Source organism: Molossus molossus, unplaced genomic scaffold, assembly GCF_014108415.1.
Source record: "Molossus molossus isolate mMolMol1 unplaced genomic scaffold, mMolMol1.p scaffold_m16_p_9, whole genome shotgun sequence".
Lineage (NCBI taxonomy): Eukaryota > Metazoa > Chordata > Mammalia > Chiroptera > Molossidae > Molossus > Molossus molossus.
In genome coordinates, this window is record NW_023425403.1 from 50,060,962 (window position 1) to 50,085,799 (window position 24,838).

Consider the following 24,838-nt stretch of genomic DNA (forward strand, 5'->3'; position numbering starts at 1 on the left):
TGCTTTTCTCTTGTTGCTTTTAAAATCCTCTTTTTGTCTTTAACCTTTGGCATTTTGATGATGATGTGTCTTGATGTGGACCTCTTTGGGTTCATCTTGTTTGGGACTCTCTGTGCTTCCTGGACTTGTATATCTGTTTTCTTCACCAAATTAGGGAAGTTTTCTGTCATTTTTTCAAATAGGTTTTCAGTTTCTTGCTCTCTCTCTTTGCCTTCTGGCATCCCCATGATGCAAAAGTTGACATGCTTGAAGTTGTCCCAGAGGCTCCTTACATTATCCTTATTTTTTTGGATTCTTTTTTCTTTTTGTTGTTCTGATTGGTGTTTTTTGTTTTCTTATATTCCAAATCGATGGTTTGCTTCTTGGCTTTACCAACTCTACTATTGATTCCCTGTCATTTATTCTTAATTTCAGTTAGTGCATCCTTCATTTCTGACTGGTCCTTTTTTATGTTGTTGATGTTCTCACTAAGTTCCTTGGAGTTCTCACTAAGTTCCTTGAGCATCCTTACAACCAGTGTTCTGAACTCTGCATCTGACTGATTGGTTATCTCCATTTTGTTTAGTTCTTTTCCTGGAGTTTTGTTCTTTTGTTTCATTTGGGACATGTTTCTTTGGCTCCTCATTTTGGCTGCTTCCCTGTGTTTGTTTCTATGTATTAGGCACAGTTGCTATGTCTCCTAGGCTTCGTAGGGTGGCCTATTGTTGGAGGTGTCCTGTAGGATCCAGTGGCACAGCCTCCCTGATCACCCCAGCTGGGCCCTCAAGGTACACCCATCATGTGGACTGTACACCCTTCTGTTGTAATTGAGTCTTGATTGCTGTTGGCATGTCAATGGGAGGGATTTACTCAGGCTGATCAGCTGCAAGGACTGGCTAGGCCCACTGACCACCAGTCTCTGACTACTTTGGAGGATCAGCTGTGCAGGGGCCCACCACACAGAGCAAGACTTATTTCAGCATGGTTCCGCTACCCACTGAGTCCACTCATTGAGTGTGTCACTTGTAGAGGTGGTTGGGTGCTGGTGTTTCGATGTGGTCTGAAGCTGTCCACTGGGTGTGCTGGCTCTGGGGCAAAGTCAGCCACTTCCCTTGTTCTATCTGGAGCCACCCAGCATAAGCTACAAAGCGATCTGCAGATGGCTGCTTCTTGTGCTGGGCTTGGAGGGGCCCAGGAAAAGCCAAGTTGTGAACCAAGGCTGGCTGCTTCTAGTGCCAGGCCCGGAGCCACTTAACAAGAGGGATGGGGCTCGTTGAGGCCAGATGCTGCTTTATTGACAGATTTTAGGAAACTCTGAAGCAGGATCCAGGACAGCCCAATCCTATGGTAAAGCCACTGGAAACAGCTTGGGTGGCCAGAAAGCTGGGTGTGACGGGCCCTCAGGAAATCACCAGGGCGGGGCAAATTGTGAGCCAGGTTGCTGGAGTCCCAGATGGCAGCTGTCTGCTGTCCCCAGAAGGGCTCACCATAGTAACAGTGGCCTCCACCAGCACGTCTGTCTGAGAGAAGGCTGCCTCTCCAGCCCTCATCCTGAGGCCGAACGGCTCAGTTCTTCCCCATGTGTCTCTGGTGCCTTTCAAGCTGCCTCCCTTCGGAGCTCAGAGGGAGCACGTCCGAGTAAGTCCGTGAGCGGCCCCCTTAAGAGGAGTTGCCTGGGGCTCCGGAAGCCTCAGCCTCCCTCAGCCTTAGTTTGCGCTGGTTTTTACAGCCAGAAGTTAGGAGGACTTCTCTTCCTGGCGCTGGAACCCTGGGCTGGGAGCCTGGTGTGGGACTGCGACCCATCACTCCGCAGGGAGGACCTTCCCAGCCAAGGTGTCCTCCTGATTTTTATCCATTCCACATGGGTGTGGGACCAGCCCATTAGAACCTCTGCACCTCCTACCAGTCTCCATGTGGCTTCTTCTTTAATTTCGTAGTTGTAGGACTGACTTCCATTCAGCTTGATTTCAGGTGGTTCTGAATGATGATTATTCTGTAATTTAGTTGTAATTTTGATGTGGTTGTGGGAGGAGGTGAGTACCGCGTTTATCTACGCTGCCCCACTAATGCTTCTTTAATACATTTAAATGATGGTAGAGTCCTGGCTGGCGTGGTTGAGTGGTTAGATCATTATCCCACAAACCAAAGGGTCTTGGGTTCAATTCCTGGTCAAGGGCACATACCTGGGTTGCAAGTTCATCCCTGGCACATGTGGGAGGCAACCAATCAATGTGACTCACAGATATTTCTCTGTCTCTCACTCACTCTCCCCCTTCCCCCTCCCTTCCTCCCTTCCTCCCTTCCACTCTCTCTAAAAACAATCAATGAAAAATAATATCCTTGGGTGATGATTAACAACAACGAATAAAAAATGGTAGGAATTATCTGTTCTTTGATTATGTATAATTATATATTAGAGGTATGTATATATGTAATAAATTTCAGCCAACTTAAAAAACAACTTATTCTATCTAAAATGACAAAAATTGAAAGCTTTTTTATTTAAAACTAAAGAATACTCAAAACATTGGCTATATTTTTTTCTACCATAAAATACATACTAAGTTAAATATTAGGCCAGCAGTATGTTATTATTTCTACTCAAGAGGAAGTCATAAAGGTGCATATTTCTATTATTTGAAAGAGGGAGTTCTCTTGAGACAACTGATCAGAGTAGGGTTATACACTGTAGAATGGTGAATGTTACAGCCAGAAAAAAAACTCAGAGCTCATCTTGCAGGTTTAGAAAATGAGGTCCCCAAAAGTGAAGGGATTGAGAAGTACAGATGGTAGTTACAAAATAGTCATGGGGATGTAAAGTACAGCACAGGAAACAGTAAATAATATTGTAATGACTATGTATGGTGCCAGTAAGTACTGGAAATATCGGGGGGGAACACTTTGTAAAGTACATGATTATCTAACCATTATGTACACCTGAAACTAATACAAAATAATAGTGAATGTAAACTGTAATTGAAAATTTTTTTAAATTATAATTTTAAAAAAGTGGAAAAAAATCTGGGGTCCCAAGCACCTCAAATTTTTATCTCAAATATGCTTCCATTTGTGGCATGTTTTGCATAGCAAATAAAAGTCGCCCCCCCAAAAAAAAATTCTGAATAAACATATTGTTGTTTAGCTTTGGAAGAAGGTGAAGATTGACTTTGCTGGAATATGGGAGACTTCCCATATTATAAAAGTTATTAAACATATAACATTCTACATTCTTTTTTTTTTTTTTTTATCCTCACTTGATGTTTTTCCATTTCTTGTTAAGGTAAAGTGGGAGGGAGAGAGAGGAAGAGAGAGAGAGAAACATTGACCTGAAAGGGACACATCGAGTGGCTGCCACCCACACGACCACCCAGGGCCGGGGACAAACTGCAACCGGGGTACGTGCCTTTAGCGGGAACCAAACCCAGGTCTCTCCGGACTGTAGGCCGGCACTCTAACCGCTGAGCCAAACCGACCAGGGTGCATATAACATTCTTAAAACCCTTTTGAAAAACTGAAAAATTGGTATTAAGAATGGCTGGATTTAAGAAAACTACAGTGAAAGCCAAGTTGTTAAGCACAATGACCAACCACCTTAGGAGTCAGCTGTGTGGCCAGCCAGCCAGACATAATGGCTTCACGGGCACAGCATCCAGGTACAGAGCAGTGGGAGGCCTTGTTTTGAGTTTAGAAAGAGCATTGCCAAGTCTGGGTATGTCCAGAGGAGGGCAATTCAGAAGTGAGAGGATAGTGAATCTGTAACCCAGGCTTTCAGACAGACAATCATTAGAACGGGAATGTTGGAAGACAGAAGACTTAGGAACTGCAATAACCATCCTCAGATATTGAAGGGCTGCCCCATGGCAGGATGATCAGCTCACACAGAAGCAGGATGGTCCGCTGCCAAGGGGCTATAAGCGGCTTCTGCCTTGGACAGAGCTTTGTTGGAGTAACTTTGAAGATTTCTTCTAACTCTTAAGACTGATTCTCTGTGATTCATACTCTAGCACCTAAGTTACCAATCACATTTACAAAATACAAGAAAAAATGCACTAAGGATGGACACCTGCTTCTTGACAGACTTAGAGAAAGCAATGCGTGTGTGTGTGTGTGTGTGTGTGTGTGAGAGAGAGAGAGAGGAAGGGAGGGAGAGAGAGCAGATTTTCCATCTGACTGTCTAGTTAATTATACAGGCGTCTAGTTTCCAGGCAGGGCAGCTACTCTGCGCCCTCCACTACGCTAGGAACTCTGAGGGTTTCAAATCTCATCTATCCGTATATGCAAACAAGACTAACATGCTTAAGGTGATCAGAGAAACCAGCAGATACCTTGGAACTCTTTTTCCTGCAGTCCTCCCTTTCATTCTCCTGCCTATCCCTTGTGTTCCTTTCTTACAAAAAAAATTTTAACTTATTGTATATAATTCACTACTATAATCACAACTACCTCCATTCAAAATGGTTCTTCTGCCCTGGCCGGTTTGGCTCAGCAGTTAGAGCATTGGCCTGCGGTCCAGAGAGACCTGGGTTCGGTTCCTGCTAAGGGCACGTACCTGGGTTGCAGTTTGTCCCTGGCCCTGGTTGGGTCATGTGGGAGGCAGCCACTCGATTTGTCCCTTTTACATCGATGTCCCTCTCTCTCTCCCTCCCTCTGTCTCCCTCCCACTCTATCTGAACAAAAAATGGAAAAATGTCCTGGGGTGAGGATAAAAAAACAAAAAGGTTCTTCTGAAAACAAAACAAAACAAAAACCTTTTGTTCCTTATGAACTTCTTAGTCAAGCACCCACCAAAGTAGTGTTTTTGCTGACATATTAAATATGGCTTGAGAAATCAGCTTAAATGTAGTCCAAATTTAAATCTTTAAAATCATCCTCACTCCTAGAACATCAGCCGCAGATGGACAAGGGAACAAAATGGAACGAGGTCACCTGCTGTACCAATAGTATAGACCCTTTCAGATTGCAGTGAGTCATTTGCCATCTGCAACCTGTGGCCTTCTATTCCTGCTGAGATCCTGATTCGAGATTCCAGGTTTGGGGTTTCTAAGTTAGAACAAAAACATTCAGCAGGTTGCTGTGTGTATGTGTGTGTGTTAACACTCATTGGTGTGTATAGTAGCCTACCTGCCTTCCTGAAGAACTTAGCAACCTGAAGTCCACAGTACCCATAGAATAGACTTTAGATATTAAGATCTGTATTTATGCAAAGTGAAAGGTCTAAAATTCAGTGGACAGGCTAGCTCCCATTATCTGTGAGTAGATTGGCCCCTTTGGGGACTTTCCTTAGTGTCAGGGGACTAGCCCCCTGCATTTTCCTTTCAGTCAGGTCCTGGGGTACAAGAGCTCTAAGATACACTCCCTCTCCTCATGCAGTTACAGTCCTGGTGTGAGGATATGGGTTACTGAAAACAGATCAAGCTCGTACGACCTCAGAACCAACACTAAGTGAAAGGGCACCAGGAAATGGGAGTTTAAGTTTGTACAGCCCCTTTGAAGAAAGCAATTTTAGTATACATATTAAGTGAACATGCATTTTTGTCATCTAACATTTTTCAGATGAAGAAACTGAGACACAATGAGGTTAAGAGACTGTCCAGTCTCTTACAGAGCAGTCAGTGGGCACTGTTGGGAAAGGAACCTGGACTTGCAGGATCCAGAGCTGCTTTAGAGGGAGACTGTGAGCATTGGAACTTCATGGCCAGTCCTTTGGAGCCTAAATGAGCATGTCATGTGACCTAGCATTTGCACTTCTAGGAATTATCCTAAGGAAATATTCAGACAAATGGTCTAAATGAATGTTCTGGAATATTTGTCATAGCTTTGTGTATAATTTTCATATATATATATATTATATATAATATTATATATATCAGGGCAAATGTCATGTCTTAAAAGAAGCTGTTTTGCTTCTATTTCAAACAGTTCCCCACCCACCCACCACTCTACGCCATTATTAACTCTGTGTCTTATTAATCTTTTCACAGCCTGCAATTGTTTATTGGTTCACTTATTTATTAGCTGTTTTTCTGACTGTAATGTAAGTTCCATGTAGGCAGGGAGATGTACCTGGCACATAAAGAGTATTCAGTAAATATCTGTTGAATAAAATAAATGAATTAATAGCCAAAAGTTGGGAAAATTTTCAACCTTAATCATTGGGCGATTGATTTGATAAATTATGGTTAATCCAAAAAATAGAATACTCTGCAGTCATTATAAATGACTATGTACATTATCCCTCCCATAAAGATGTACACTACCTGTTGTGTGAAAAAGACAGGTGACATAATACATGTATAATATGATCCCTGTGTTGGTGACTGCTCCTGGTAGTCAACCACAGAATCTACCGAGTTTAAGCAGAAAACAAAATAGTTCATTGTCGGCTACGGGTAACACATAGACCCTTTAAGATGCAAGGAGGGGTTCTGAGGACAGAGCACACGATTGGGAGCCCGACCTGTGAGTTCTGCCTTACCTCAGCTGCTGACTAGCTGTTCGATTTCTGGATAAGTTAAGTGTTATAACCTACATGTTCTTTAGGCAAAGATGGATAATAAAACCTGCCTTGTCTAAAATTCAGAACTGCTGTGAGGGCAAATAAGAAAAAGCCCTTTAAAAAGTTTTTAAAGAAGAATTGTGTATATAGGCATATCATCATTATCAAGTGACTTTGAATATGTGAACACATATACTTCAGTCCAAAGCCATATTACTCAGCATTGGGACATCACTAGGACACCATTGGTCCTCTTCATGCCCTAATTGTACATCACTAAGCATTAAATTGCTCATGGCAATGGTCTGAACAAAAAGGTTGGTAATTCCAGCAGTTGTGTTTGCTAAGCTTGCCCTGAAATCGTCTTCCATGTGACTTCAGCCACTCTCCCTGCGGGGTGGCCTGTCCTTTTCTTGAGGCTCACTAAGCTTGTTAATGTGGAGAGCATGCTGTTCTCATCTCTGGGGTCTACACTGTGCTATCCGCAAAGCTTGGCTTCTTCCCTGAAAGTCTTCCCTAAGCAGCATCCCAAGGGCTGGCACCTGGAGTCTCAATGTTCAAAGTCAGTGTCAATCAAGGCTTCATTTGTGGTTTATACATTGATTTGGTATATATCAAGGGCTGGATTCAGTGAGTTTTAAAATTCCTTATACAGCTGACCCTTCAACAACATAAGTTTGAACTGTGAGGGTCCACTTATACTTGGATTTTTTTTTTTCAATAAATACTGTAAATGTATTTTCTGTTATGAACATTTCCTTTTCTATAACTTACTTTATCTTAAGTGTTATCAGAGGAAAGCATGGGTGGTCTTTCTCTGTTGCTAGTGAGAGTGGGGTTCTTGGGGTACTGTTGGTATAAGCATTTTTGGAGGCCCCCACAGGAGGATGAGATGTGGTAGAAAACTTTATTTTCTTGGAATTAAATAAATTTTCTTGGAATTAAATAAAATTAAATATTTTCTTGGCTTTCCGAAGTCCCATTTCTCTTAATCCAGTCCTGGAAGAGGTGCAGCTGGGGATTCAGTAGAGCTAGAAGCAAAACCAGGGTCCAAAGTTTCCTTTCCATGGTGGAGTTGGTATAACATCAGGCTACTTGCAGTCCATCAGTCCATTGTGTGGGGCCCACATGATGGTGAGCCATGTGGTGAATGCAGGGGAGCCAGGAGAGCGCCCCCTGCAACAACAGTCCCAATAGTCCCCAAAACTCAAGAGAGCAAACTTCTTTGTTTGGGGCATTAAATATACCAAATCTTCCCATGCTTGCAGTGGCCATGCCTACTCTGGCCAATAACCTGTTCTCAGGCGTGATTGACATGCCAGTACCTTCACTATGTTACCCAGACTTTACTGGGCATGTGTCTATTCTCCCCCTGTCCAGTCCCTTCCCCTAGTGATATGCGGGAGAATAAACCAACCGGCAGTTCCCTGGGGAGTGTTAAACTGCAGCTTCCTGGCAAAGATGCACAAATGGCATGCCTGTAATATTTGGCCTTCCCTTTGCTCCTTTCCTGTCACCAATAACCAGGTTAATTACCACGGTATCATAAAAATACATATACAAATAAGTGTTAATTAACTGTTTATGTTACTGATAAGATTCCTAGTCAACAGTAGGCTATTTGTAAATTTTTGAGGAGTCAAAAGTTATACTTGACCCCGGCCAGTGTGGCTCAGTGGTTGAGCATCAACCCATGCACCAAGAGGTCATCAGTTCGATTCCTGGTCAGGGCACATGCCCAAGTTGTGGGCCTAATCGCCACTGGGGGGCATGCAGGAAGCGGCCGATTGATATTCTCTCTCTCATCGATGTTTCTCTTCCTCTTCCTCTCTCTCTAAAATCAATAAAGAAAAAAAATCTGTTTAGTTATACTTGAATTTTCAGCTACATGGAGGTCAATACCCCAAACCCCCATATTGTTGAAGGGTCAACTGTAATTCCATTTTTGCATATCTTTATTTTTTGAAATTTATTTATGTATTTATTTTAATCTTTTGTTCTCATTGCCTACCTATTGTTAGAGGAAAACAGCATTGTGATGTGGGACATTTTAACAGGTTCTGATCTCATTAAGAAGAACTTCAGTGTTCCTGAAACCAGGTGTGTGTTTCCAGGTGGGGTGGTTTTCCCATTTCCTGTGTGTCCGGAGGCCTTTCCTGGCAGAACCTCCAGCCCATGAGACTTGCATCCTCATCTTGCACGAAGGATACAGTTTGGTTCTGACGCGCGGATTATCGCAGCCGCTGAGCGCCCACACAATCTGTTGTGCTAAGTCACACCTGGTGTCTGCACAGAGAAGGCTCTGGCAGCATCCTCGCCACTGGGACCCAGGCCTCTGACTGACGCCAAAACATGGCAGTGTTGCCGAGAGCCTTCTGAGAGCCTGGCTCACCAGCACGGTAAATTAGCCTGCTTGTTCTCACCTTAAATGCTTTATGAAAATTTACTGGGCGCAAAAAGAGGGAAGAAAACCCAAGTGGTTCCACAGTGAGCCTGCCGGGCGCCAGTGAAGGAATGAAGCCACCGAGAAAGCCAACCTGAAGAGCTGGCGAGAGGAGAAGGTGTAAAACGCAAGGAAAATCACGTGTGGGGCAGCCGCTGCATTGTTATATTGGCATTTTCTCGAGGAAGACATTTAATTATAGAAGATCTGGGGTTCCTGAGCTAGGTCAGGTGGCACTGGGCTCTGCCACTTTCTGCACGGTGCCCATCTCAGAGGAGGTGTGGCTTGCTCCACTAGACCTCAGAGAGAAACCTCCTCCCACGTGGCTTGGTCCTTAAGGAGGGCCCATTTCTGTAACCAAACCATAGTCAAAGGGCAGAATCTGCCTTTTTTTTTTTTCTTAAATAAAATACTCTGATGGCCATCACCATCCTCCATGCTTCAGCTTTCCACATTATATTCCTCTTTTCCTTGTTGATTTTAGAATAATAGGTAAAGAAGCCCTGGCTGGTTTGGCTCAGCAGTTAGAGCGTTGGCCTGCGGACCAGAGAGTCCCGGGTTCGGTTCCTGCTAAGGGCATGTACCTTGGTTGCAGTTTGTCCCCAGCCCTGGTTGGGGCCATGTGGGTGGCAACCAGTCAGTATGTCTCTCTCATATTGATGTTCTTCTCTCTCTTCCCCTCTCTCCCTCCTGCTCTGTCTGAAGATAAATGCAAAAATATCCTCGTGTGAGGATAAAAAAAATAGTTAAAGAATACAGTGCAAAAGTTCTACTTTTTAACATACTGTAAATTTGCCACCTAAAAGAAAGTTTTTTTATTTTTTTTTATTTATTTATTTATTTTTAATTTTTTTTCTTTATTGATTTTATTTTTATTTTATTTAATTTTTTTTTATCCTCACCCAAGGATATTTTTCCATTTTTTGTACAGATAGAGTGGGAGGGAGAGAGAGGAAGGGAGAGAGAGAGAGAAACATCGACGTGAAGGGACACATCGAGTGGTTGCCACCCGCACGACCAACCAGGGCCGGGGACAAACTGCAACCGAAGTACGTGCCCTTAGCGGGAACCGAACCCGGGTCTCTCCAGACCGCAGGCCGACGCTTTAACCGCTGAGCCAAACTAGCCAGGGCAAGAAAGTTTTTTTAAATTACCACTTTCTTTGGGAAATAATTAGGAAGCAACAGGCCATAAAAAAACAAATGATTAGCTCCTATGAAATGAGGGTGTGAGTGTACATTTGAGCAACAGAAATAAAAATATGCAAAGGTAGAACCAACTGACAATGTTGTGTGGGGAGTTTTAACATTCTTTTTCGTTTTAAAGCCTCTCCTACCTTCAAAGTAGTTTGTGAGGATCATGACCCAGTTTAGTGTGCTGCAAGAAATTTTTCTTTGTGGTCTATTTCTGCCATCACAGAGCTTGTTCAGCTAGCCGATTTCTTCCTTCAAGGCTGCGGGGAAGACTGATTAACACAGGAATGTAGAGAAGCCGCGTGGCTCTGCCACCGGTGAAGCTCCTTCCCACGACGAGAAGACAAGGCCTGCAGCTCGCCCGAGACTCCCGGTCATTCAGTTTGTTGAACTGCAGAGCAGTTTGTGCCTTATCAGTAGACATTTCTACTTCTCTCTCTAAGCTTTTACAACCTCCTACTTATGGAGGCAAGATTCTTTGTGTCAGCACCTTGGAGAAGCGTTGTCAAAGCAACTGGTGCACAGACAGGAACCCCTGGGCGCACCGCGGGCCCAGTGCAGCCCCTTCAGAACTCGAGGGCTGCCTACTCCCTGGAGGGAAGCAGCCCAACTTGCCTCCAAACATTGGTGATGGGCAGGGAAACAAATGTTTGCCTCCATAGAATTAAAGAGGCTTTGGCTTAAAAAAAAAAAAAAAAGAAGATGACAAAACCCGGTTCCTGATATTTACATTAAGGGGACAAATCTGGATGATTTCTAGCAATGTCTCTCAAGCCAGCTTGAGAACTAAAGGAAGTCATCAGCCCAAATATGTGGTTAAGCGTCAGTGAAACTGCTCAGGCCAGGATAGGTGACACCGCTGTTACCTGATGAGTATCTGGGACCACGGCAAGGCTGCCTGTTAAATTATGAACCCACCACTCTTGACTTATCCTTGAAAAGGAATGAAAGGCCAGTGGACGCTGCCCTGCGTGGGTAGTCCGGCGCACCTGTGGCAAACAGCAGAGTTTTCCCCCTCCTAAGGAAGAAAGGTAGGGTCGAGTTCTTTGATGACACTGTTCCCTCTTCTGCTTGTTTATTTTTATTCTCCCACGCAGACTGCTACCCAGCAGGGGGCTTTTAAACCAAAACAGTTAATTACCTCCTCCAACCCGGAGAAGTTGCAAAACACAAATACAGCGAGTTGCAAGGGAGAGGGCAGCTTTGCTTGGGGCTGTGCTTTGCACAAGGTGAAAAGGGAGGGCAGAGGGAGACCAATTAGAAGAAGGCCCACGGGAGGGAGGTGGGCCAGCATCCCCACTCCACGTGTACTTCACATTCCTTTTTCATTGTGCTGCACTGTGAAGCCCCCAGTTCAGAGACGCCTGTACAGCACCTGTTCCAAAGACAAAACTGAGGAGCTTTGGGACTGGAGGCCCTCTCCCGATAAAGCACATGCTGCGCACTACAGGGGTCTCCAGCAGGGACCTTCCCCACTTAGAGCTCAAGGGACTGTGCAGGACAGACCTCCCCCCAACTCAGGCCAGGACACCTTCCAATAAAGAAGGTACTTTCTCAACCGAAATGCAGTGCTTAGCCTGCCACCCTCATCACCCTTTCCTTCCCCAGTGGAACAGGGCCTCAGCCCTTTGCTCTAAATCAAGGGCTGTCCCCTGCCTGCCTTGGGATCTCCCATCTTTCTGCCCATCTCCTGGCACCAGCACCTTCCCTAGCTAACCTCATATATCCTGACCATCTGCCATTTATCCACTCCCTCTTCCTGCCTCTACTCTTTGCCCATTTCTGGCTCTCTGCTGGGTGCCACCCGCTCCTCTGCACCTATTGAAATCCTCAACTCCCCTGCCCCCCATCTCAGCCTGAACTGCTCCCTCCCGTCTCTAAGTCCCGTGGTTCTATTGTCTGTTCCATGGACTAGAACTGTTATTTCACTTTCTATTCTGTGGGCCTTTCATCACTTCAACGAGATGATACACTCCTCTATTGATTTATATAGCAATATAAAGTGATCTCGATATCTTTCCCCGCCCATCTCCCCATCCCCAGCACCCTGCATAGTGGATAGCATTTGATTGATTCCTCTCCTACTGGATAAAAAATCTAAATGCACCAGACCAGGGACATCAGGCAGAATCTGGGGATGGTATTCAGGCAATTTTCTTTTCAGAATCACAATCTTAAAGAGAAGAACAAATCCTGTCAGTTATGTAAATGTTTCCAAGAATCTGATGTTTGGCCTTAAGTACATAAAAACCTGCTGAGTGATGGCGTTGTTCAGTGTTCCTCTGGATTCTCCCAAAGTGCCCGTTTCTTCACTCATGGGTTGTCCCACTTGGAACAAATCTCATGCTCCTCGTGCCTCTGCCGCTGTGCTGGAAAACAAAAATTATAACATTGCCTCACTGAGGCTGTGAGAACAAGCAGTGAGTGAGAACAAAGAAAATGTAAGAGTGGCAGGGCCGGTGTGGCTCAGGGGTTGAGCATCGACCCATGCACCAAGAGGTCACGGGTTCGATTCCTGGTCAGAGCACATGCCCAGGTTGTGGGCCGGATTCCCAGTGGGGGGCATGCAGGAGGCGGCCAGTTGATGCTCTCTCTCATTGATGTTTCGCTCTCTCTCTCTCCCTTCCTCTCTCTCTAAAAATCAATAAAGAGAGGGAAGAACCTTGAACTTGCAGACTCCAGAGCTCCACAGACAAATCAGAACATGGCAGTTGTTACTGGCATTGAAAAATCAACACAGTACTGGCTGGTGTGACTCAGTTAGGCGTCGCCATCCTGTGCACCAAAAGGTTGCCGGTTTGATTCCCGGTCTGGGCACATGCCCAGGTGTGCGCTCAATCCCTGGTAGGGGGTATGTAGGCGACAGCCAATGATTAATGCCTCTCTGTCACACAGATGTTTCTCTCTCTCCCTTCCTCTCTCCAGAAAAAGTCAACACAAGCCTTAGTAGGTGAATACTTTTTACAAAGTTGTATGCAAAGTATACCTCAAAGCCACGCTACTACATCATGAAGTTTTCAAGAAATGCAAAAAGCATAGGCAGCTGTGCCCATGGGGACATCTTCTCTGCCCTAGCTCTACATGTGAATTTGGGTTTGAGGCCCCTCAGGGGCCATGAGGATTCTTGGCAAGGTTCTCACAAAAACACAAGGCTTGTCCCAGGCAGTTGAGGAAAATCCATCAAGAGCAGGTAGGGAAAGGGCATAATAAAAGAGATGGAGAGTGGGGAAAGTGATGGATAGGGCTATGGCAGCAAGAAATCCAAACACCAGCCCTGGCCGGTGTGGCTCAGTTGGTTGAGTATCATCCCATGAACCAAGAGGTCACTGGTTTGATTCCCAGACAGGGCACATGCCTGGACTCCAGGCACACAAGAGGTAGCTGATAGGTGTCTCTCTCTCTCTCTCTCTCCCCTTCTCCCCTCCTCTCTCTCTAAAAGCAATTAAAATATATTTTTTAAAAAATAAAAAGAAAGAAATCTAGCACCAGCCCCCACCAGTCAGGGCTGGGGCCAAGCTGAGTGAAGAGGCTGATGGAAGTAAGCCCTTTCTTTCCACTTGAGTTTTCTCTTCCCGGGGAATTTTCATTTTAGGCTTTATCATTTTGTTGAATGATATAGATTGGAAACACAAAAATGTCATAAGCCTCTCTATCTCACACCATATTCAAATATATACACTCAGAATGCAAGGACCTAAATGTTAGAACTAGAAATATAGAGCACTTAAAAGAAAACATAGCTGTAAATCTTCGTGACCTTAGATTAGGCGATGGTCTCAAAAAGTGGTAACAAAAGCACAAGCAACAAAGGAAAAAAGAGATAAATTGGACTTCAGCAAAATATAACTTTTTTTCGTAGGACACTTCATAGGACACTATCAGGAAAGTGAAATGACAACCTACAGAATGGGAGAAAATATTTGGAAATTATATATCTGATACCCAGAATATATAAAAATCACTCATAACTCAACAGCAAAAATACAAACAACCCAATATTTTAAAATGGGCAAAGGACTAGAATAAACATTTCTCCAAAGAAACTGTACTGATGGCCAATAAGTAAATGAAAAGATGCTCAGCATCATAATCATTAGAGAAGTGCAAATCAACACCACAACAAGATACCATGTCACACCCACTGGGATGACTATTGTCAAAAACAAGCAAATAAATAAAATAGAAAATAACAGGTATCATTAAGAATGTGAAGAAATTGGAACTCTGTTACATTGCTGATGGGAATGTAAAATGATGCAACCAAATTGTGGAAAACAGTTTGGTGGTTCTTCAAAAAAACTAAACATAGAATTACTCTATGGCCCAGCAATTCTACTCCTAGATAATATGCCCCAAAGAACTGAAAACAAAGATTCCAAGAGCCACTTGCATGCCAGTGTTCATAGCAGTATTATTCACAATAAACAAAATGTCCATTAACAGATGAATGGATTAAAAATGTAGTATAATGATCTCATTTATTTCCATATTATCTCATATGGAATATAATGAACATAACAGTCTGAGGAATTGGGTAGACCCAGAGACGTGGAAGTAGGGTACAGACTGACAACCCTCAGAAGAGGGAGTAGTGGGGGGAGGGAAGAGATAAACCACAGAACTTATATGCATGTACACATAACCGATGGACACGAACAACAAAGCCAGGTATGGGTGGGGGGCATGGGGAGGAAGGTGTCAATGGGGAAAAAAAGAAATATCTGTAACAAAAATAAATTAATAAAAATTCATTTTAAAAATTAGTATATACATGTACAATGGAATATTATCAGCCATAAAAAAAGGAATAAGATTCGGATACATGCTACAACATTGGACCTTAAAATATTATGATGCTAAGTGAAGTAAACCAGAAGCAAAAAGACAAATATTGTATGATTTCACTTATATGAAATATCTATAATAGACAAATGCATAGATACAGAAAGTAGAATAGAGATGACCAGGGCTAGGGAGTAGGAGGGAATGAGGCATTATTACAAAATGGCTACAGAGTTTTGGTTTGGGGTGATGAAAAACTTTTGGAATTAGATAGTGGTGATGGTTGCACCACACGGTGAATGTAATTAAGACTACTGAAAGGTGCACTTAAAAATGGTTACAACGCCCTGGCCGGTTTGGCTCGGTGGTAGGGTGTTGGCCCACAGACCAATGAGTCACAGGTTCACTTCCAGCCAAGGGCACTTACCTTGGTTGTGCCCTGGTCCAGGTCATGCAGGAGGCAACCAATTGATGTGTCCCTCTCACGATGATGTTACTCTCTCTCTCCCCCTCCCACTCTACCTGAAGATAGGTAGAAAAATATCTTAGGGTGAGGATTAAAAAAAAAAATGGTTACAATGGGAATTTTTATATGTATTCTATCACAACTCTTTTAAATGGGCAAGGGATTCACATAGACATTTTTCCAAAGAAGATATAAAAATGGCCAATAGCACATGAAAAGATATTCAACATCATTAGTCATCAGGAAAATGCAAATCAAAACCATAGCACAGTGAGAGACTCTTCACACCCACTAGGATGGCTATAATCAAAAAGATCATAACAAGTGGTGGTGAGGATGTAGAGCAATTGAAACCCACATATATTACTGGTGGGAATGAAAGTAGACACAGCCACTTTGTTAAGTTTCTCAAAAAATTAAACATAGAGTTACCATATAACCCAGCAACTCTAATTTCTCCTAGGTATATGTGCAAGAGAAATGAGAACAGATGTCCACACAAAAACTTGTACATGCATGTTTATAGCAGCATTTTTCCTAATAGTCCAAAGTGGAAACAAACCATATGTCCATTAACTGGCAATAGATAAGCAAAAGTTGTATAACCATACAATGGAATATTATTTCGCATTAAAAAAAGGAAGGGAGGCCCTGGCCGGTTTGGCTCAGCAGTTAGAGCGTCGGCCTGTGGTCCGGAGAGACTCAGGTTCGGTTCCCGCTAAGGGCATGTACTTCGGTTGCAGTTTGTCCCCGGCTCTGGTTGGTCGTGCGGGTGGCAGCCACTCGATGTGTCCCTTTCACATCGATGTTTCTCTCTCTCTCTCTCTCTCTCTCCCTCTCTCTCCCTCCCACTCTATCTGTACAAAAAATGGAAAAATGCCCTCGGGTGAGGATAAAAAAAAAAAAAAAGGAAGGGAGGAAATACTGATATATGCTACAACATGACGAGCTTTGAAACATTGTACTAAGTTAAAAGAAACCAGTCACAAAAGACCATGTATTGCATGATTTCATGTCTATGAAATGTCCCAAATAAGCAAATCTATAGAGACACAAAGTAGATTAGCAGTTGCCCAGAGCAGAGGGAAATGGGAGTGACTGCTAAAGAGTATAGGGTTTCTCTTTAGGATGATAAAAATATTCTAAAATTGGTTGTGGCAATGGTTGCTCAGCTCTGTGAATACACTAACCGCCATTGCATTTTCCACTTTAAATAGGTGCGTTATGTCATTTGAATATCTCAATAAAGCTGTTAGTAATAATAAAAATAAAAAATCACAAGCCTAAAAAAAAAATCTTTTCTAAAACTATTTCCCTCACAGAACAAGTAAAATGAAGTTCACATCATTAATCAATTTTTAACATTTTATTGTGGAAATATTCAAATATATGCAAATGTAAAGAAACCAGAGAAAAGAGCCCCATGTACTATACTCATCAATCAGCTTTAGAAATTAGTTATCAATATTTTAGAAATTTTTTCCCAAATTTTATAAAAATTTCAAACATCAGAAAAGTTGAAAGATTATACTCACCTCCTGTACTCTCCCATTAATGTTTTACTCTGCTTGCTTTAATCTATATCTATCCATCTATCTATCCCTCTACGCATCCATCAATTTATTTATTTTTTTAAATTACAGTTGACATTCAATATTATATTTGTTTCAAGTGTATTTGTTTACTTTTTAAATTCAATTCAAAGTAAGTTGCAGAGAGAAGCAGTACATTTTCCCTGAAATAGGCTGCATGCGTATCAGTGACTAGAGTTCAACATTTGTTCACCATTCTCTTTGTCCTTTTGGGGTAAAATGTATATACAATGAAATGCACAAATTTTAAGAATACATTCTGTGAATTCTTACAACAGTATAGGCCTTCAAAATAATTTTTCATCAATTGTTATATTTTAGTGTTGTTTTTTGTAGCGATTTTTCTTCTTCCATTAAATCTCCGAGGAGCAGAAATACCAAGTACACATTATGAGCACCACCCATCCATACACATCCTGAGCCTTTTTTAGTTTTTTTAATGAAAGATGATTGGATATTTTACTATAAACCTATGTAGCAATGTTTCTTTCATAATTAACACATTGGAAACTTTGCTTTTCCAAAACCTATGTTTTCAGAGTAAACATGAAATATTACATGGAATGTAATAATTTATTAAATAAATCAATAAGTGAATTTTTGCAACTGTTTTAATTGTGGTAAAATACATATAACAAAAAGTTATCATCTTAACCATTTTTAGGTACATTGTACAGTGGTTGTTAAATATGCCCACATTACTGTGTAACCATCACCACCATCCATCTCCATAGCTCTTTCATCTTGAAAAACTGGAACTCTATACCAAATAAACAATAACGCCCATTCTCCCCCGCTCCAGCCCCTGGCGACCACCATTCTACTTTCTGTCTTTATGATTGTGACTAAGTACCTCCTATGAGTGGAATTATATAGTACTTGTCTTTCTGTCACTGGCTTGTTTCACTTAGCATAATGCCCTCAATGTTGACACAATATAGCATGTGTCAGAATTTCCTTCCTTTTTAAAGTTGAATAATATTCTCATTATATGTGTAAAACACATCTTGCTTATCCATTCTTCTATCAATGGACACTTAGGTTGCTTCCACATTTTAGCCATTGTGAATAATGTTGCTATAAACATAGGTGTACAAATAACCTCTTTGAGACCCTGTCTTCAAATTCTTTGGGGTATATACCCAGAAGTGAAATTGCTGGATGATATGGTAATTCTATTTTTAAGTTTGTGAGGACCTACCATCCCATTTTTTTTTTTTTTTTTTTTTATCCTCACCCGAGGACATTTTTCCATTTTTTGTACAGATAGAGTGGGAGGGAGAGAGAGGAAGAGAGAGAGAGGGAAACATCGATGTGAAAGGGACACATCGAGTGGCTGCCACCCGCACGACCAACCAGGGCCGGGGACAAACTGCAACCGAGGTACATGCCCTTAGCGGGAACCGAACCCGGGTCTCTCCGGACCGCAGGCCGATGCTCTAACCGCTGAGCCAAACCGGCCAGGGCCCATCCCATTTTTTTGAAGCAGCTATACCATTTTACATTCCCACCAATAGTGCGCAAGAGTTCCAATTTCTCCACACCCTTGCTAACACTTGTTATTTACTTTTTAAATAGTTGCCCTCCTAATGGGTGTGGTGGGATCTCATTATGGTTTTGATTTGCGTCTCCCTAATGATCAATGATATTGAGCATCTTTTCATGTGCATATTGGCCATTTGTATATCTATCTTCTTTGAAAAATATCTAGTCAAATCCTTTGCCCATTTTTTAATTATGTTGTTTTTTTGTTGTTGACTTTTAGGAGTTATGTATATGCTCTGAATATTAATTATTTATCAGATATATGACTTGCAAATATTTTCTCCCATTTTGTGGGTTGCCATTTATACATTTTTGAAATTTTATATTTTTCATAAAATCCAATGTGTTTATTTTTTCTTTTGTTACCTGTGCCTTTGGTGTTACTAATGAATGAAATTTCAAACCGATTAACCCATGGTATATTAAATAGTGTTGTAGATTTTGTTTTCAAAAACAGGCAAACCAAGATTTGTTTTTCATGTGAAAAATACAATGAGATAGAAAACTCAACACTATCATCTTGCCTGAAGAAACACTACCAGGTTGTAATAATTAATGAGATTTTATTTGCTTTTTTTTCAATGCAGTCACTGAAAGTCTCTGTGATTATAATAAAGTGTATGCATTTATAAGAAAAATATGAAAATATAATTTACTAGTGATAGCATGCTTTATGTCAGAAGCACTTCTGTTGTTTAATATAAATGTATAAAAAGAAGTTATATGAAAAAGCAGACCTCAAATGGAATGATACACTCAGAATTTATTTTAAACCAAACATTCTCATATTTTTCAAAAAAAAAAAAAATTTATATAGATGCTGATGTTCTGTCCTTCTACCAAAAATTGGTTCCACTTCATGCCTGTGACATCATTTTAGGAATTAGGTAAAATGGAAATGAGATGAGCTGGACCGATTCAGAAAAGACAGAATTCACTAGTGCTTTCGGACATGTGGCATGGCAGTGTGCCTTTTGCAGGATGAAAACGTTAATTACACATTTTTAAAAATCACAAATGCTATGCATCTCCCTGGAGTCTAGAAAGTCTTTGGTATTTCTTAATTACCAAACCTCGGTTCGGCTGCGCTGCTTTCTTTCTCATTGCTCCTGTTGCATCCAGGGTCCTCTTTGTGATTTCCTCTGAAAACGACTATACATTAACACACAAGGTTTCAGTGTGTGTGTGTGTGTGTGTGTGTGTGTGTGTGTGTGTGTGTGTTGGGGGTGGGGGTGGAAGAAGGGAAAGGTGTTAATTCAGATGTTATGAAACTGTGATAATGCTATTATTTAAGACACCTATTTGGGTCTGTTTATACTTTGTAGTTTTATAAATAAGCCCAAGGGGCTCCTCCTGGTTGTCACAATCCTCCTTGAATCTCGTATCCTGTCTGTCTCTTCCTATCCGACAGTAGAATTGATGCGGCTCTAATCCCTGGAAGTTTGGAACTAATGAACTGACTGCTGAGCTGCCGCCACGGAGCTTGGTCCCAAACTATACTGTACTTCACACTCGATTTATTCTCCAGATGGCGAGACTGTGCCGCCCTGCCGCGAGGGACCACCTCTTCCACTGGAGTGTAAAAGTGGACGGATGTTGTTTTCTTTGCAGATTTGATCATTCTGAGCTAGAAACTTGCGAGGATGATTAGTTATTAGCTTTAATGGGTGCCAATTGAACCAACTGCACGCATATTTTCTCCTTTAATTTCGGAGTCTGCTGGTCTCGGTGATGGTTGATTTATCCGCTTTCTTACGTCACTGGAGCGTGTCTCTTCCCCAGGTGATGAGGACCCAGTCTCTGAAATCATAGCATGCCTTGGTTCCTGGCCCAGACACAGTCACATAATATGGTGGCTTATGTATAAGGACAAGTTTATTAGCCACCAGTCCACTGCACTGAGCAGCCCGTGGCACGAAATATCGATTGAATGCGGGAACTTTGGTGACACCTCCCTTTAGAACAGGGGCCTGTGAAGATTCTGAGCTGTGCCAGCTTTCTCTGTGACCTCTGCAGATCCCACCTCTGGACTCAGACCTGCCACAGAGCACACTGTGGTGATTTGTCTCTGCAAAGGTCTAACGTAGCTGTTGGTCAAGGCCTTCGTTCCATTATTCCAGCTTTTCCAGGTTGTCGGATCTTAGAGGGACAAGTTCATTCTACATGAAAAACGCTTACCAAAGCTGCCCTGTAGTGTTAGCCCGTTTAGAATGTACTTCCTTCTGAGCCTCATTTTGAGCAACCTGTTTTGCTTCCAGAATATGACATGCCCCTCCCCACCCCTACCCCTAAAAAACGGTCTTTTCTGAGTGGCCTCCTTTTGCTTTCGTTTTCTTCTTTCTCCAGGGAACACCCATTTCCCAATCATCTTAGCAGATCACCCAGCCAGCCCTTCTGAGAACATAGTGTCTGCTGGGCTGTCTTACTAATCCCTCTAACAAGATGGAAATGAAAAGATGGTCAGGGCCAAACAGGAGCCAGAGAAAAAGAGAGACATGTGAAAGGGAGTGAGGTAATGGAGATGAGAGGGAGGTGGGAGCAAGAAGTAAGGTATGTGTTAGAGAGAGGGGAGGAGGAGAGAGAGGGAAAGGCAGAGAACAGAATGAACACCATTTCTTTTCACAACTAGGTGGATTGTAGCTCTCTCTAGCTGAACACCCAGAACTAAACTTAATTGTTCTTAGAAGCTGCCTTCCTCTCACCCAACAGATGGCATGGGTATGTTTGCTAGCACAGTAACATATTTCACCATTAAAATACCAAAAAGAAAAAATTGACATGATCATTGGTTAGGGTAAATTCAGTGAAGTTGGATATTTTGGGATACATGGCAGAGGGATGCACACTTAGTTTATGTAAATTGCAACAGGCGACAGCCTGTTAATAAGGGTGATGTGTGGCAATATACCTCCAAAGCCATATTTTTTTTGGAAAGGTACAGAATGATGGAGTGGGAAGAGCTTGGCCTTAATTCTGAGCCAGAAACAGAAAAAAAAAAAGTCTAATAAAATGCTGATTATTAGATGCTCATTATTATAACAGGAAAAGTACTAATAAGATTATGCCTAAAGCTGGAATTAGGTACTTCGTTTGCATCTAATTTCACAAGGCCTGAATTTTACTAAGTAAACTGGAATGTGCTGAAACCATGGCAATCTGACTTTAGATAAAAATCACAAACAGGTTTAGAACATGAGCTTTGAACAAACAGCCCTCTTCAAATCCAAGTGAAACAACAAAACAGCTTAGAGGTCATGTTTTGTTTGACACCAGTATTAACTATTTGGGAAGTTGATGTTGCCTGTGATCCTGTGTCCTTGAGTACACATGCAGATTAAAGTGGAGAATGGAGATGAAGATTCAAATAACCCTAGTTTTAAAGTGCATGTCAGCCTAAATGACCTAGTTGGTTCTCTTCCATTTTCCATTCCCTCTGTCCCAACAGACCCTTCACAAGCCCTACCTGCTATTGAAAGAAACCCTGCAAGTTGAAATGTATGAGCTGCAGTGATCCCGAGTTTGCTGTAGTGCCGGCTACCCAGAGCACAACGCATCTGAGGTTCTCTGAGGCCGTAGCTCTGATACCTGCACTGCCAAAGAGCTGGAGGCCTTTCTCTTGCCAGCTCTAGACGGCCTTGGAACCATGATATTGAGCTAACTTCTGCTTTTCACCTTCAGGATTTTCACAGTTAGTGGGTGGACAAGAGGGCAGGTAGGGCAGTGGATGAGTTTTATAGCTGTGGAATGTCCAACAGCATGGTATGCAGCCAAGCCACGGTTGGCTGCAGCATCCCTCACTTTAGCTGGGTGAGCCCGCTCTTGCTTTTGTCTAAGCATGGTCTGATTATTGGCTCGGAGCTCTGTAAATCAGGACTCCACAGAGCTGTCTTAAACTGGTCCTACATACTCTGTTTCCATCTGACCTGACAACTCTAAGCTACTGTTTCCTCACTCTGTTTAACTCAGACCACATTTGGAAGCCTTCCCTGCTTCCACGGGGTCGTAGACCTACATCCGTCTGGTTTAAATCTACTGTCCTGGCTTGTCTTGTTGATTAGACTTAGACCAATATCAGCTCAAATAATTCTTTTTTGTCTCCATTTTGGTTTGCTATTTTCCAAGATAAGTATTGCTGTTCAAATGGCTGCATATTGTTAAGCCTTTTTTTTTTTTTTTAAACCACATTCATCAGCAGTGAGAAGCTTTAAAGTTTTATTAGTATCATAAAAACCCTTCCCAAATGAAACTACTTTTGATACGTGTTCATTCTGACAATGAGAATTTGTTGAGGGCTGTTGGCAAGTTGGAGGAATTTGTTTTTGAAACTGAAATTGGCAGGAAGTAATGACCCCAAAGTGCTTTTTTCCCTCGACTCCAACCCCCACCCACTCAAAGCACTCCTTTCCCTACCCCTCACCTTCATCACCCCCAACTCAAAGCCAACAAATGTTTGATTTCATACAATTTTTCTGAGGACAATTCAGACACTGAAGCAGACTTTCAACCTTTCAGCTTTTCTTAACTGGAGCAAAGACTGTCAAATCAAAGGGAAAAATGTATTTTGTCTACTACTTCATGAAGAGGTTTCTTGGTGATATTATTGCCTTCCATCTGAATAAGTTGGAGCTTTTTTGTAGTGTGGAGTGTCATTTTCCTGTGAGCGCCTTCCTAATTGAATGTCAAGATTCAACTCAGTTGAAAAAAAAAAAAAAAATTTTTTTAAGTGAATAAAAAAAGCATGAAACGTGGGAAAAGAAAAACAAATTTTTATTTTTTCCCCTAATGTGAATATGCTGACAGATGAGACTGCCATTATCCACATTACCTAGCTTCTCATAGTTATTAAGTGAGAAATAGCAGGTAGAAGACTTAGAACCATGCCTAGTACACCTAGTATGTAGTAAATGCTCAATAAATGTTACCCATCAATTAATTTACCTTTGCAGTTGAAAAGTAATGCTAATGAGCAAAATGACACTACTATTTAAATTCTGCTGGTATGCATTAGAGTGGCCTTCATCTATGTTACAGTCACCTTGAATGAAGTCTAGGAATCAATCGCTTACTTATCAGATTGGATGACATTTCAAATACCATTTATTTGGTAGACAGGAGATTTGTAGATACAGTAATGGTGCTCAGACTCAATCCACATAAGTTTCATAGACAGTTCGATTATTTCCTCTCAGTGATAAACATACTCAGGAGATGCATTTTATCAACACTTACAGAATGAAGCTCGATTAAGAATAGTAAAAACTCTTGAAGACTTTGATCTGGGCTCAACTGAAAAGTGTGTGAGAATCAACGCAGTGTCCAGTGGTCTGGCCGAAGAAGACCTGGAGACCCTCCTGCAATCCCGGGTCCTTCCTTCCAGCCTAATGCTACCCAAGGTGGAAGGTCCTGAGGAAATCCAGTGGGTGAGTAGCTAATGCTTTGCTTTAATTAAAGACTCAGGACCAGCTAAGAAGGAGTAGCAGAAAGGAAGCATTTGGGTGCTGCCAATTTTGAAAATACATACACAGAGCAGAAAGGGAATTCAGAGAAGGAAGTGAGCCCAAGAGGCCCTATTCTTCACACAAAGAGAACCTGGCTTTGCCCAAAGTGTTGTGACGAGACAACTCCACACTTGAAATGATGCTTCTACGAGACCAGATTTGTGCTTTGGACAGCACAGGGTCCTCAGTAGCCCTTGCAGAGAAGTCCTTGAAATCTAGCTTGCCTTAGAATTGGATCACTTCTTATACCCTGCCTGGCCCTAACCCTCCGCCTGGGAGAGCAGTGATGTAAAGGGGTCTTATCCACCGGATTCATTGGAAGACATCATAGACAGAAAAAGCACATTAGCTGCAAATAAAAAAATGAACCTAGAGGAGGAGAGGTAAAGGTCACTCCTTAGGGCAAACAGAGGAATAAACAGGAAGCTTTTAACCAGTGGTTTTAATTAGCACAGATATTATTTCCTGAACAGTTCTCTAGTTCCTTCTTTTTAAATTGCTGACAGGTGTGTTTGTGTTTCATGACAGACTTTTCAGCCAATAAAAACCTGGCATGTCAAATTACTTAAGAAAACTTTGAAATGGGCCTAATTATACTATGATTGTTTTCACTGTTAAAGTAGGGGGAGGCGAGATTTTATTTAGGGGGTGCTATGATTCTGCAGATCTCTGCTGAATAAAATAACATTTCACTGTGCCACTCCAGGGCAGAGAGCCCGTGACACGTATGTGCTGGAAGCATAGTAAGGGCGCGTGGACAGTAGTGATTTTGATGCCACATCTGGGATTACTCGAAGGCTATGGCTGCAACTGTAGCAATACACTGAGTAGTTGTAACACCTGA

The 24,838-nt window shown here is 42.1% G+C and overlaps 1 protein-coding gene across 17 annotated transcripts in view; it reads left to right on the forward strand.

Annotated features, from left to right (window-relative positions):
• Positions 1 to 24,838, forward strand: part of CLYBL (citramalyl-CoA lyase) — a 222,898-nt gene that overhangs the window by 167,801 nt on the left and 30,259 nt on the right. For all 17 annotated transcript variants that reach the window (XM_036250259.1, XM_036250249.1, XM_036250254.1 and 14 more), the window contains one exon: positions 23,728 to 23,916. In XM_036250259.1, the coding sequence (XP_036106152.1) occupies positions 23,728 to 23,916 (189 nt within the window). The remainder of the gene's footprint in view (positions 1 to 23,727; positions 23,917 to 24,838) is intronic.